The following is a 13,040-nucleotide window of genomic DNA, read 5'->3' on the forward strand; positions in this document are numbered from 1 at the left end:
AGGGCCACCAAACACACACATTCAGATCAGGTTGCCCAGGACCCCATCCAACCTGGCCTTGAACACGTCCAAGGACGGGGCATCCACAACCTCCCTGAGCAGCCCGTTCCAGGGCCTAACCACTCTCCTTGTAAAGAACTTCCCCCTAACATCCAACCTAAATCTTCCCTCCTTCAACTTGGATCCATTTCCCCTAGTCCTGCTGTTGTCAGCCCTTTTGAAGAGTTTACTCCCCTCCTGGGTGTAAGTTCCCTTCAGGTATTGAATGATGATGTAATTCAAAATGAAGCAACACAAATACACGGACACCAGTAGTCAGAACTCTGATCAGCACCCTTCTCTGGCAGCAAAATGCAGACATTCTCACATTCACAGTGCTGGTTTCCTCTCCCAGATGGAAAGCTAAATGATTGCTTGAGATACAGGGCATTCACGTAGCTCATTTATTAACTCACCTAATCCCAGAGGTCACCCCTATGCACTATTGGCCCCTGTTAGAGTTCAGGAAGCTCTGCTGGGTACCCTTACAGAAGGGTTTTGAGCCCTGCTGCACTTTTGTGAACAGCTGGAAAGTTCCTCCTATTATAAAACACTTCACGAAGGGGCATGCAGCTTGTGGTTCCTTGGAAATATGCATCCCCATAAGATTTCATTCATCTCCACAGCTCATTTCAAAGCTATCCAGGGAGATTTCAGTGAGTTTAAAGGAGCAACAAAAACATCCGCAGTGAACAGAGTGAACAGGAGCTCATTTCTGCTGCAGGAGATGGAGCATACATCTCCTTAACTGCTGCTTCTGCCTTCGATAAATGCCCTGGTAAGTAACATTCTCCCATGCCCTCAAGAACCACTAATTAATTCCCATCCCACTGTAATTGTATGAAGAAGCATCTTCCTTTCTGCCATAAAGAAGCTATTATGCTAATAACCAGGTAATCTGAACTGAAGCCAGCACTTTGTCATGCTGTATCCTTTTGCAAAAAGGCACACAAAGCAATACACACAGCATAAGTTACACCTTCAATACACAGCCTTCAATACCAAATCAAACAGAAGCAGTCACTCATTATTGCCATCTTAAACACAGGTTTCTGGTTAAACACATAGCAGTTACAGCTGAAATGTATGCTGACAGCAAAAGGAAACAACTGCTGTAAGTAAAGCAGAATAATTCATGTTTGATAATTTTAGCATATCAATCTAGGAACTCACATTTAATGCATACTCAGTCGTTTTAATAAACGTAATTTTAGTCATATGCAGAACATAACTATTTAGAGGACAAGACCAAAGATGCCCTGCAGCACCAGATGTCATCTCTGACCAAACAGGGATGCTTCCTACAGCAACAGCTTTCAGCACTGCTGCCCTCTTACACTCAGTGATTGCCATGTAGTACATCTGGTTTAATAGTCCCCGATGGACTTTTCCTACACAAACTTAGCTGAACACTAAGAGTCGATGTAGACTCGTCGATGTAGACTCCTGACACCCAGCAGCATCCCACAGCAAAAAATTCTGCAGCTGAAGTACGTGTTATTTGGTAAGTACTTTCTTTTTATCATCAAATACTTCCATTTGGTACTTTGCTGCTTTTATTTTTGAGCAATAACAGCTGATCTTTCCTAGTCACGTTTCATGCTCCAGCAGTCATTCTGCATGTTGCTATCACCTTCCTTTCTGCCAACTTTTTTGAGCCAAAAAACTCTGAGTTTATGTACTTCTTCTAACAGAAGCCATTCCATATATTTATGCACTTCTTCCCTCCTAGCTTTATACCTTTGGCTTTATGATATGCTCTGAGCTGGGAGACCAGGGCTGCAGCCATGTGCAAGGCATGGACTCAACATGTGCTTCAGGAGCAGCACAACAGCTTCTCTGGTGTTTTTTGCTCCTTTTTATGGATGAGGTGACTTTGGGAGATGACAGGAATGATGCAGGAATAAATATCCCTCGTCCCCACCTGAGATGACAGCAGCACAGCCTCCTTCCCATGGAATTGTAGATTTATGTTTGTGAATATTTCAGAGATAATGCCTAATAATTTTAATCTATACTTCTGTCCCATTCACATAAAGTCATTCACTGTCTGTTTGCTTGCAGAAAACAGTTCATTGCTTGAGTTGGAGGAGTGGCTCAATAACGCAGCAGCCTGACTTCTGGGAGCTCATCGTTCAGTGACTGCAGTTTGGGATCATATTCCTGTTATTCTGTTACAGCTGCAACCCAGATGAGGTTTGTCTCTCAAGCTACATCTGTGCAATGGCATCAGTGTCACCACTGACCAATGTGTCCTGGGGGAAATGCCAGACGGAGAAGCACTGCCTATTTAAAAGAGAAGAGAGCTAACAGTTGACTATTCAGGGAGATGGATTTCTTTGAAGTAATCGGTGTCTCTTTGTACATTTCTTGCACGTTACTCAGAAGCCTCCAGGAAGATCTGAATTCTGCTTTAGTGCACCTAATTGTGATTTACTGATTGAAACAGATAAACCATTTACCTACTGAGTTATTTTAATTTGTGCTCTATCAGACAAGGTTGTTGCAGAATTTAGTTTATCTCCAGATCCTCACCTTGCAAAAAAGGACCAGAATCCCCTTCTGTCCTGTCTGCCAGGGCGTGTGTTCCAGGTCCAGAGCAGGTAAACGATGATGGGAACTTCATAAGTCCTGAGTGATTTTAACATTTATCCTGCAAGCTCTGTCCAAAAATTTATCTTTGCTTTCCTAATGACACAGTATGGCTGCAGGATCAGCAGTAAAAGGTGTCATTCTGCTTCACTTAATAGCTAACCTGATGGCTATTTGTATTATTGGTACATAAATTCTCCTCAGTAAGAAGAACACTATTTTGCTGTGTTTGTATGGCAACAGATTGCAATGCATCAACTCTCTTTTTTTTTCCTTAAATAGATCTGCTTTTAAAGACAACTTTTAATTTTGATTTTCAAAGACAGCTGTCTCAATGCTCTGAGATTTCCTCCATTCTTTACTTGCATACTTTTGATCTGATGTGAAGGAAGTGCTGCAGTTCTCTGCCCTGATCATACAACTACAAGGCTTTGAATCAAGGTTTTCAGCACAGATATGCGAAATTATGATCTGTAACTTTATTTTAATATTCCTTAACGTTTGCTAGAAATGCTTCGATGACAAACAGTGAAGTAACGCTTGTTAATGTTCTCATATGGAACAACCAGGAAATGGTGTGAATAGAGCTGAAGCAGTTTCAATCTGCAGAGCCGAATGAGGACTTCTCTTCCTAACATACATATCCACATCCAGCTGGAGCTGCAGCATTAACTGCAACACGTTGACAGTCACTTCATTAGCTGAGCTTTGAAGTGAAAGCTCATCAGAAGACGGATATCTGAGAGTCTGCCTGGAAGGAGAGCAGTTTGGTCTGAATTCGGAGTGCTGCAGTTGCTATTTGTTAGTTCAAAAGAACTGAATCATGGAACAGCTGTCAGCATCATTGCTCCCCCTAGCAATAGAGCTGTGCATTCAGCATGCTAGAAAGAAACTCAGCAAAACAAAACACTGCAAGCAAACTGAGAGAATCCTCAAAGCAATCCAAGCTGGAGATTAACCTCTACTTTAAGAGCCATCATACATTATGCCTTTTCTTAAAGCCTCAAGCTGATTGGGTTACCCAGATCTCTCAAAGGAGAGAGTTATTGTCTGCCAAGATAATGCAGCAAAGCAACTTGAGACTTCCATAGGTAAGGATTCAACCTCAAGCAAGCAGGTTTTATTTCTTTACTTTTTAAATCCTAAGGACCACATTCGGTTTTGTGTTGCAGAAGCTTACTCTCAGAAAACTTGCAAAAATAATTGGTCTCGGGGTGATTCCAGAATCAAAAAGTTCACATTAAGCATAAAAAAAGCTTATTCTGCAAAGCTTGATGCCAGGTTTCATCTACTAATACAGCTCACTTTATTTGGTACAATGATTCAAATAATTCTTAGTGGTTTTGGTAGCAAGGTAAACAGCTTTATTTTTACGTAGGTAAAATTAGATCCAGCATTACGAGCAGAAAAGTGAAAGGATTTTGGCAAGAAGTGTGCAGCCCTGAGGTGCTCAAGATGCCAGAACTTCTGTGGGAACTGTTGACAAGTCAAAAAGCCACACGGTGGTTATGTGGGCCTAATTAAACTGCAGTATGCAACACAGGGATCTTATGGTGATCACTAAGGACAGAACCTACATTAACCAGAGCCCCAAAGATCCGTACCCGCACCAGTTTGAACAGATCTTCCTAAATAAGGTTTTGAAATCTTTCTGAGGTTCTACCAGATTTTTGAGTTCCCTGTTTTTCTACAAGAAAAAAAATCCTGTTTATGTTTTTCCTTTCTTAAATACAAAGGGCTTTGTTACTTCAATTGATAAAACACTGAGTTCAGACACGATTTATTACTCAGCTTTACACTGCAACTGCATACAAGCATTGAGCAGAAGGACTCCTCATTTCACCCTGATGTTCAGCAATACATCCTGCTTCCCAGCCTAGCTTTCAGCTAAGCCAGACTACTCAGCTACAGAGGAGGTTTCTGTAGCAATAGCAGCTACATAAAAATGTTCCCTTCCCTCCTCCTCCTATACAGGTTTTCCTGTCATTCTACTTATCCAATTCAGCCAGTTCCACGGGAAATAAGGTCCTCAATAACAAATGTTTCAAGCTTGTTTACTCTGTAAAAATCTAAACTTTTTTTTTTTTTTTTTTTTAAACTGCAAATAACACCCAAACCATTTCCAGTTTCTCTGCCCACAGGAAAATACAGCTGCAGGGCTAGCTGCTCAGTCTGCATCTGTGTATTTGGAAGCATTTCATTTCTGGGATTGGAACTTGAACAGAAGCCCAGGAAAGCAGTTATCCCACATCCAACATTTCAGTGAAGTTTAACCCAGCTCTTCTCTTAAAGAAGGAAAGCAGCAGCCTTCAGCTGGTGAAGCACTAAGGATCACAGAAACAGTCAGTCCCAATTTAAGTCAAAATGGCAATTTAACCCGTGGAAATGCATTTCTGTAAACAATTGAGCTCCACTGCCAGACTTCAAGACTGATACACTCTTGTGATTTCTTTTCTACAGAATAAGAACAGACCCACCAGAACTAAATCATTTCTCAGAAACAAACTACATTTCTATATCTATATCTCTATTAAGGAGATAACTTGATAAATAATATTATCTCTGGGATTTTTAACACGTGTGTGGAACTGATGATTGTTTTTTTTTCCACTAATATTATTACTTGAAAATACTACAGCTGGGTTTTAAAGACAGTGGTTTTACAAGATTTTTCCAGAGGAGCCCAATTGCCATTATTGGCAAGGTGTAGATGTGACTGCCCAAAGCTCGTATAAACATGAGCAGCTGTATATATTATTTGTGTCCCTATGCACTTAGCATGCAGGATCTGCTCAGCTTTGCAGATCTGCCTGCTTTACTGCAACCATACACACCACAGTGCCTCCAGATACTGGGTGATGAGCGAGCAATGGGACGGACCAGCTTCAAAACCCAGACGTACCTTCTTCCAAAAGAGTTTGCTCAGTGGCATGGGAGTGGATGATCCCTTCTCCTTCGCTGCCTCTCTGGGGGCTTCAGTGGCTGCTGCCTGCTGCTGGGCTGTGGGCTCAGGGGCCTTTGTGCTCTGCTTAGCTGTCTGCGGCTCTTGAGCAGAAGGAACATTCTTGTCTGATTTTACAGAGGTGACAGGTTGCTGTTCACTGATCTAGAAATAAACAAACACATCAGCTGCTGGAAACACGTGAATGATGAGCTGACTGCAGTGTGTTTGGGCATCAGCTGGTACAGAAGGCTGGTGCACAGCAGGCTGCCCCTGCACCGGCCGTGCAAAGCAGCAAGGTGCAGCTTACGAGCTGCCTTGCCCTGTCTTGAAGTGATGTGTCAAACAGGAAGCAAATTATGTAGCAACCCACCCTTCCTAACAGAGAGGATTAATTGATAAAAAAAACCTTAAACACTCTTTGAAGCTGAGAATGACAGTGAGAATAATTACCCTTAGACTACATTATTCATACATAGATAACTGGAATCATCCTACTCACTTTGGTGTTAGTTGTCTGTTGGGTCTCCTTCACAGCCTGGAGGGAAACAAAAGAAAGACAAGTCTGACAACACCAGCGCTCAGTTACACAGCCCAGGAATTGTCTGTCACAATATCTCATATTTTTAGTGAATGTTTGTGGAAGTCCTGGCTCCTGCAACCATGGAAACTGATCCCTGACAGAGGCAGGCTGCCTGGAGGAAGTGCCTGTGCCTGTCCCACCTACAGCAACTCCCCAGCCTGGTGCTAAATCATTTCATGTTAATCCTGCTGTGCTTGCAGTCCTCAACTTGTTTTTTTTGGAAATAAATGTATGTTTACATACACATTCCTAATCTCTTCAGGTAGGACATAATACAGGGGTTTAAGACATTAGATTTTCATAGCTGGCTCTGTCTGTGCCACTTTCCACGCACACATGGAAACTGGAACCAAGTCTGTGTGCTGGTCACTGGCACATGAGCATCAGCCTTCCAGCAGTAGGCTTTGCCCTCTGGAATACAGAACAGAAGGTTTCTGTATGGAAGAGGGTATAGAAAGCCACAATCTCAGGTAATTGTCAGCCCAGCAGCCAGGTTTTGCAGCCTGCTGCACTGCCTGCAGACCTCTTGAGAGAGCTGGTGAGAGTTGTTTTGCAGGAGCCAATAACTTGTTTTTGTGGTTAGCTGTAACAAGTAAGAGCCAGAATGAACGATAAAAAGTAATGTCAATGCCATGAGCTGATGTCAGTGCTAACACTGAAAGTAAGTGATTAACTCTTCTCAGTTAGAATTCTGTAAGTCAGATGCTACACAACTGGCATGCAACACAGGTATGCATGGAAGGGAACAAAGGTACAGAGAGCTGTGAAACACCATTCAAACTCAGTCCGAATCTGAGTGGTCAAATCCCAGTGCATCAGGCTTGTTACAGATTTGTGTTAGGATGCTCGTGCATTGCTTTGAAATTAGTACAGATTTATGTAAACACAGGACACTGAGAAACAAGGTTTTTCTTAACCCTGTAGTCACTCTTTTCTTAACTAAGAGATACGTGCAGTTTTGTAAGACTGCAGAAACAGAACCTTCAGAGGAAGCAGTGAAGTGCCTAGAATTAAACATGAATATCTACACTCTTGAAGTGACCATTTCAAATAAACCAATTTGTTGCCTATTCATCTGGTTAGCACACGTGGCATTTCAAGGATGCAGAACCTTAAAGCTAAAGGTGATAATTTCAGGGCTTTCCTGTCACATCAGTGTTCTGATTTGAATTTCTACTTTTGATCAGCCTTACAAGTAAATGTAGCACCATTTCAGTTCATCTTGTTTATTCTTAATACGTTATGAATAATACCCTGTTTTTTTTCTATATTTTTGTGCATGGAAATAAAATTGTGTAAATAAAACAGTGAAGTCACATGAGACAAGTTTTTTTTAATCTTAAAATATTAGAGGGACTGTTTTTCCTCAAGATAATGGCTCTCATTCCAGACCCAGATATTAAAAAAAAAAATAAATCATATCAAAGCCTAAAGCAAAAAGGAGCCATTTCTCCTAACAACTCATCTCATGACTGAGATACTTTAAGAGGTTTAGTGCCTTAAAAAAAGAAAACTGTTTATGGATTCTTTTTTTTTTTAAACCTAGAGGAAGCCCTAATTAACGATGGAGAAATAAGTCATATTTTAAGTGTATTAAATAAAAATTAATCAGTGTCGTGTAAACAATAACATCTTAATTGTTTAAGTAGTTGGCAAGAACTGTAGTCTTAATGCATTGGCAAGATTCCTTCAATGACAAGTGGATGATGGTTTTAATCTCAACAACGGGAAGACAGTGGAAGGAACTTAATTGTTTCCACAATATTAAAGAACTCCCTTGCCTTGTGCTCAGATATAACCCTGGAATACAGAGCCCCAGATGCCCTGTGGGCGTTTTGAATGAGCATTAAGTATTAATTACTTTCCTCCCCCAGCCCAAGGGTCTCTGCTTCTGCATTCTTTGGGCTAATCAGCTACAGCTCCCCGCTGCCCTGCCGCACAGCAGCAAGGCACATTAACCTCTTCTGAAAAAAGCAGAAATGCCTTTCACTGAGGATGGTGAAAATTTTCAGTTTTTATTTTAAAACTGGAAACCACCATTTGCATGAGAAGTGTGCTTCTCAGACCACTTTAAGTTATTTTAAGTTACCCTTGGAATCTAAGTTTTTCCCATCCAAACTAAACTTTATTAATGATTAGTTATCAAACTTCATTTTGAAAAGTAACATTTTAAAAGGAAATTTCTCATTTCTTCTACCCTATCTGTTGGACATCCCAGTTCATCAGGTCACAATTTTAGCCACTGATCTCTGCATGTCAATATCAACCTTAAACACTAGTTGGACTGGGCTCTTAAATGCACCCTGCAATCCAGACACGGACATGTCTGCACGCTCCATTGCTTGTCAGTACACTTTATTTTCTCTTTAAGAGGCCAGTGACATTAGCAAGCATTAGTAAGCATGACCTGGGCAGCCCACGGCACAGCAGCTTCCAGGGATGGTTTCAGAATCCTGGCTCCACACAGATGGTCTAACACGTGCAACATTGCACACTGAGATTGTTTCAGCAACGTGTGGCACAGAAAAGCTCTCACTGTTGGTTTTCAGAGCACTGCAAAGCGCGGCTGGTCAGACCCAGTTCAGTTAGAAATTTAAGGATTTCATTCTGGGGCAGGAACCATCTGTTACTGCTCAGGGTTCTGCTCTTCCCTGGGTTTCATACAGACCTTATGCCTAAAGAGTTTGCTAAACGTGCTGTGTCCTAGCTTGGGACTCTCTGCCTTCTTTTTCTTGGCTCCTTTGGTTGGGGATTCTGCAGTCTTCGGAGCAGGCTGCCCACCACGGCCTTGTTCTGCTTTCGACCCCTTTTGTGCAACATCATTTAAGATCAGCACTTGTTAAAGAACTTGCACAGTTTGTTTCATGAAAAAAGATTCAAACATTCATATACTTTAAAGCAAACATTTCCTTTCTACTCTGGACAAATTCTACCCCTCATGCCCCCCAAGTCATTTGTCAGTTCAACAAAACTTTCACAAGTAATGAATGAAATGCAAAAGATACAGAAATCCACTTGATTCCAAATAGAATCAGTTCACTCAAGTATTGAAGGTAGACTTGTGCATCATCCTAAATTCTTAAGCAGCCAATGGAATTTGGGGTCGTAAGTTTAAACAGGGTAAATATATAAACATTTGAGACTATACTAAACAGTTTTCTACAGACTTAATGTTGTGCACAACGAAGTATTTCTGGAATGTGCAATATCAATATTCATGAGATACTGCATGAAATATTACAAGTTCACACTAATGTTCACAATATCAGAGAGATAAGAACATCAGAATGATATAATGATATTACAAGTGTTGAATCAAAAAGCATTGGTTTTCTTGCACTCCCTTCTAAATGTCTTCAAAGGGCACTTTTTTTTTTTTTTTTTTTTTTTTGCAAGTCATTGCCCACAGATGTTGGAAACAGGATCTCTAAAGATGTGAGCACTCATGTGAGCACTGCAAAATCCATTACAAAGAGCTACAAATCCAAGAAAAACACTGATATTTGTATTTTTATTTCCCTCCCCATTACTTTCATGTATTTTGACAAGGAAAAAAAAGGGGGAAACCCAAAAGCATTGCTTAAATGAGCTGCAACACACAAACAAGTCAGCACAAGTGTGAGCTGTGCTGGCAGCCTGGAGCACATGCCCACAGTGTGTGACTAACCACAAACAGGGCAGCATTCTTCCCACTGCAGGATTTCAGCATCAAGTCTTGAAGCACTGAGATGCAGTTGTTATGACTTTACTAGAAAGGAACACGTAATATTTTAAGCTGATGCTTGCTGGTATCCTGGATATCCTTCTTGTCTCCCATAACATGTTCCTCATACAATTTGTTTCCTGATTTAATATTAAACAGTCCAATATTTAATTTTAAAACATATTTTCATCACATTTCAGTTAGAAATAAGCACTCACTCTCCTGGGAGCTTTGAAACAAACTGACCAAAAATTTTAGGAGCTACAAAAACAAGTGACTGAACTCCAAATAAATAAATCAATCAGTCTGTAGAATCCACACCATAAAGCATCAAGCACTGCGGCTGACAGCAACTAACAGGACAGCAGAAAAGGTCCAAAACACACAGTGCAACACTTGTGAGCATGTTGAGTCAAAAATCTTGGTTTCAGGATTGTTTCACTCAGTGCAATTACAGTCTTCTCCCATGTGTGTCCTGTCAGTACCTACTGGGGAAGACTTGAGATGTTCTGGAGCCAAATGAATGCCTTTTGGTTAGTACAAACTTACAAAGGATCAATTCACCCCTATGACTCAGTTGAGCATTGTTTACTCTGGAGGCTAAACTCTATGTTTACACGGATGGAGTGACAGCCATGAAGGGTGTGCCCGTGCTGCTGAAAGCACACGTCTTTAGGCAGCCAATTAAAGCCAGGGGCATCCCTGATAAAAGCATATTGCTACATAGCCAGTATGGAGCATGAAGCCAAACTTGGTGGTGCTATGATTTCTCCAAGTTATCAGGAAAAAAAAAAAATAAAAAAAAAAATCAGAAGAAAACCTGTCTTTTCAGCAGTGAGAAAACATTATTGAGTCACTTGGGATGTACCAACCCATGGGTGATAAAACCCAAGTCCTTCTTATAAAGCAGATGCATAAGCAACAACACAATTGGGACTCAAATGCAGTGGCCTCAGTGCCAGCCAAGCAATGCAAAACAACAACAAAAACCAAGCAAACCAGCCAAAGCCCTCTGGAGCTTGGGAAAGGCTCAGCCACACTTGGAAATGCATCTAAGACAAAGTGTTTTCAGAGGTGAAAGTGACCATTATTTCATTATGCACATCAACTGCCACAGAAAACATAAAAATTTGATAGCTGACATTACCCATTTTAATACATTTTTCTTGGATATAGTGAAAATGTCATTCTTCAGATCAGACATACACTAGTGACGATAAAGAAATTCTTTGTAAAGAGCAACTCACATTCACCACAGTATATAAAACCTTTGCATATCCTGCTAGTCATCTGAATTTGTTTACCCTCATAGGTGTGATAGCAAACCAAACCCCAACTGCATATTTGTTTCTATATTACAGCACACCTTCACCAGTCACCTGTTGCAGGAGCACATGATAATGTATGGAAACCACACTGAGCAGCTGGAGCTCTCAAAAGCTCTTGAAAGAGCCCTGAAAGAGTCTCACACTGAAGGGGCAAGTTTGCACTGCCTTTTCTGAACCTCTTAGAAAGCATCAACTTTGATTAACAGCTCCCAGAACTGAGCTGAAAAAAGTTCTGGAAAAAAACTTCATTGTAGCACAATTCAATAGAAACTGAGTTGGACAAAAAGGTCAAAAATGGGATAGAAAAAGATGCTGATGCCAGAAGTAATTTGTTACCCGATAGGTGAGTGGAAATAACATTTCTAGGGATTTATTCTTGGTGTTAGATTTTTTTCATAGGCAGTGCAAGGAAAAAAAAAAAGTTGTTCTAGTCAAAACAATGTAAGCACATTTAATCTGGGTGTTCCCAGCCCTTGGGACAGCCCGTGATGTGCCTGTAGGCTTCTGGAACACTAAGAGAGGAGAAGGCAGCTTAATGCAGATTGTCTCACAATTCAGCTTCTGTTGAAACTGTTATAAGCTGTGGCATGAATTTAACAATGGGCAAGAAGGGGGAAGGAGAAATCTTTCAACACCTACATTTTTTTCCGTTCTAAAACATTATATTTTCAACTCTAAGTTTTTTACAGCCCTTGCAGTTTTCACAAACTTGGTAAGCACATTGACTCCATTTGAGATTTTCATCATGTAATAAAGAAAGGCCATAATAGTGAAGTCTTTCTGAACTCGCACATAAAGGACCCTCACTGCTCACGTGCTGGAAACAAGTCTGCTCCTGCCAGTGGAATCCAAGAAAAAAAATGGTTTATTAAGGGGAACAAGAGGCCACGTCTGCCCACTGCAAGAGGAGCAGTTTGGGGGTAGCATTGTACATGTTTCTAAACAATATGGAGTTGATCTCCCAGCTGGAACATTAAAAGCATTCGCAGGCAGCTTGCAGTATTGCATTAGAACAACCATTACAACAGAGTTAGGCCCACCCCACTGAGGTCTGAGTCTGGGAAGCAAACTGATCCTCATTGCTGCACCTAGGTGGAAGAATCCTCAGTGGCTTTGGGAAGTACATCTCTCTCTCTCTCTGCAAGTCCCAGTGCTGCCCATAGCAGCTCCCTCACCTTCCTAAGGCCTGTGCTGTGAGGAACAGCATGTGAAGAGCCATGTGCTTTACCCAGCTCCATGAGAAACAGGGGCTTCTGTGGGCTCAGGAAGATTCCATTGCAAGGGCAAGTCACAAACAAAAATGTTGTCAGGACACGAGTCTTACAGAAGACACTACTGATCTTGACTGGAGTGTATGAGATAGAGTTACTCTTTATTCATGCTCATCTTTCTTTCCAGCTTATTCAGATGGAATAACATTTTAAATTACTGCAAATGATAATATCAGCACGGGAGGAAGCAAACACAATGAAGAAATACTTGCATTAAAGCCCATACATTTATCAGTGACAAAATGAGGATCTGCCTACCTTGTCTTCAGGTTCGCTTCTGGCTTCAGCTTTGCTTGGGGAGACCTTAAATACATTTGAGGAAAAAAAAAGTTGTATCTAAATCTTCCAAAAGCTTTGAAGGATCATCTGTTTGGTTCTAGTAAGTTGATTTCTTTTTCCTGAATACAAAGGTGAAGGGCATAGACTTTTTTCCCCACATAAGGGAAAACAAATGTCTGAAGGGTAACCTAAAGGCAGTAGCAAAGATGAAAGATACATAGAGCAAAAATTATATTGGTTGTACAAAATTCAGTAACACCATAAAAGTGAAAACTATTAGAAAATTTAAAAATCAGTGCTTCAA

The 13,040-nt window shown here is 40.9% G+C and overlaps 1 protein-coding gene across 3 annotated transcripts in view; it reads right to left on the reverse strand.

The window, feature by feature from the left end:
- BCAS1 (brain enriched myelin associated protein 1) overlaps positions 1-13,040 on the reverse strand; it is a 42,427-nt gene that overhangs the window by 13,158 nt on the left and 16,229 nt on the right. For 2 of the 3 annotated variants that reach the window (XM_042834445.1, XM_042834446.1), the window contains 4 exons: positions 12,716-12,760; positions 8,824-8,961; positions 6,075-6,110; positions 5,534-5,737 (listed from right to left, as the gene is read on the reverse strand). In XM_042834445.1, the coding sequence (XP_042690379.1) occupies positions 5,534-5,737; positions 6,075-6,110; positions 8,824-8,961; positions 12,716-12,760 (423 nt within the window). The remainder of the gene's footprint in view (positions 1-5,533; positions 5,738-6,074; positions 6,111-8,823; positions 8,962-12,715; positions 12,761-13,040) is intronic. The other variant, XM_042834447.1, reaches the window with a different exon arrangement.

This window comes from Centrocercus urophasianus, unplaced genomic scaffold, assembly GCF_019232065.1.
Source record: "Centrocercus urophasianus isolate 14NV4802_14NV808 unplaced genomic scaffold, USGS_Curo_1.0 seq_46, whole genome shotgun sequence".
In the NCBI taxonomy this organism is placed as follows: Eukaryota; Metazoa; Chordata; class Aves; order Galliformes; family Phasianidae; genus Centrocercus; species Centrocercus urophasianus.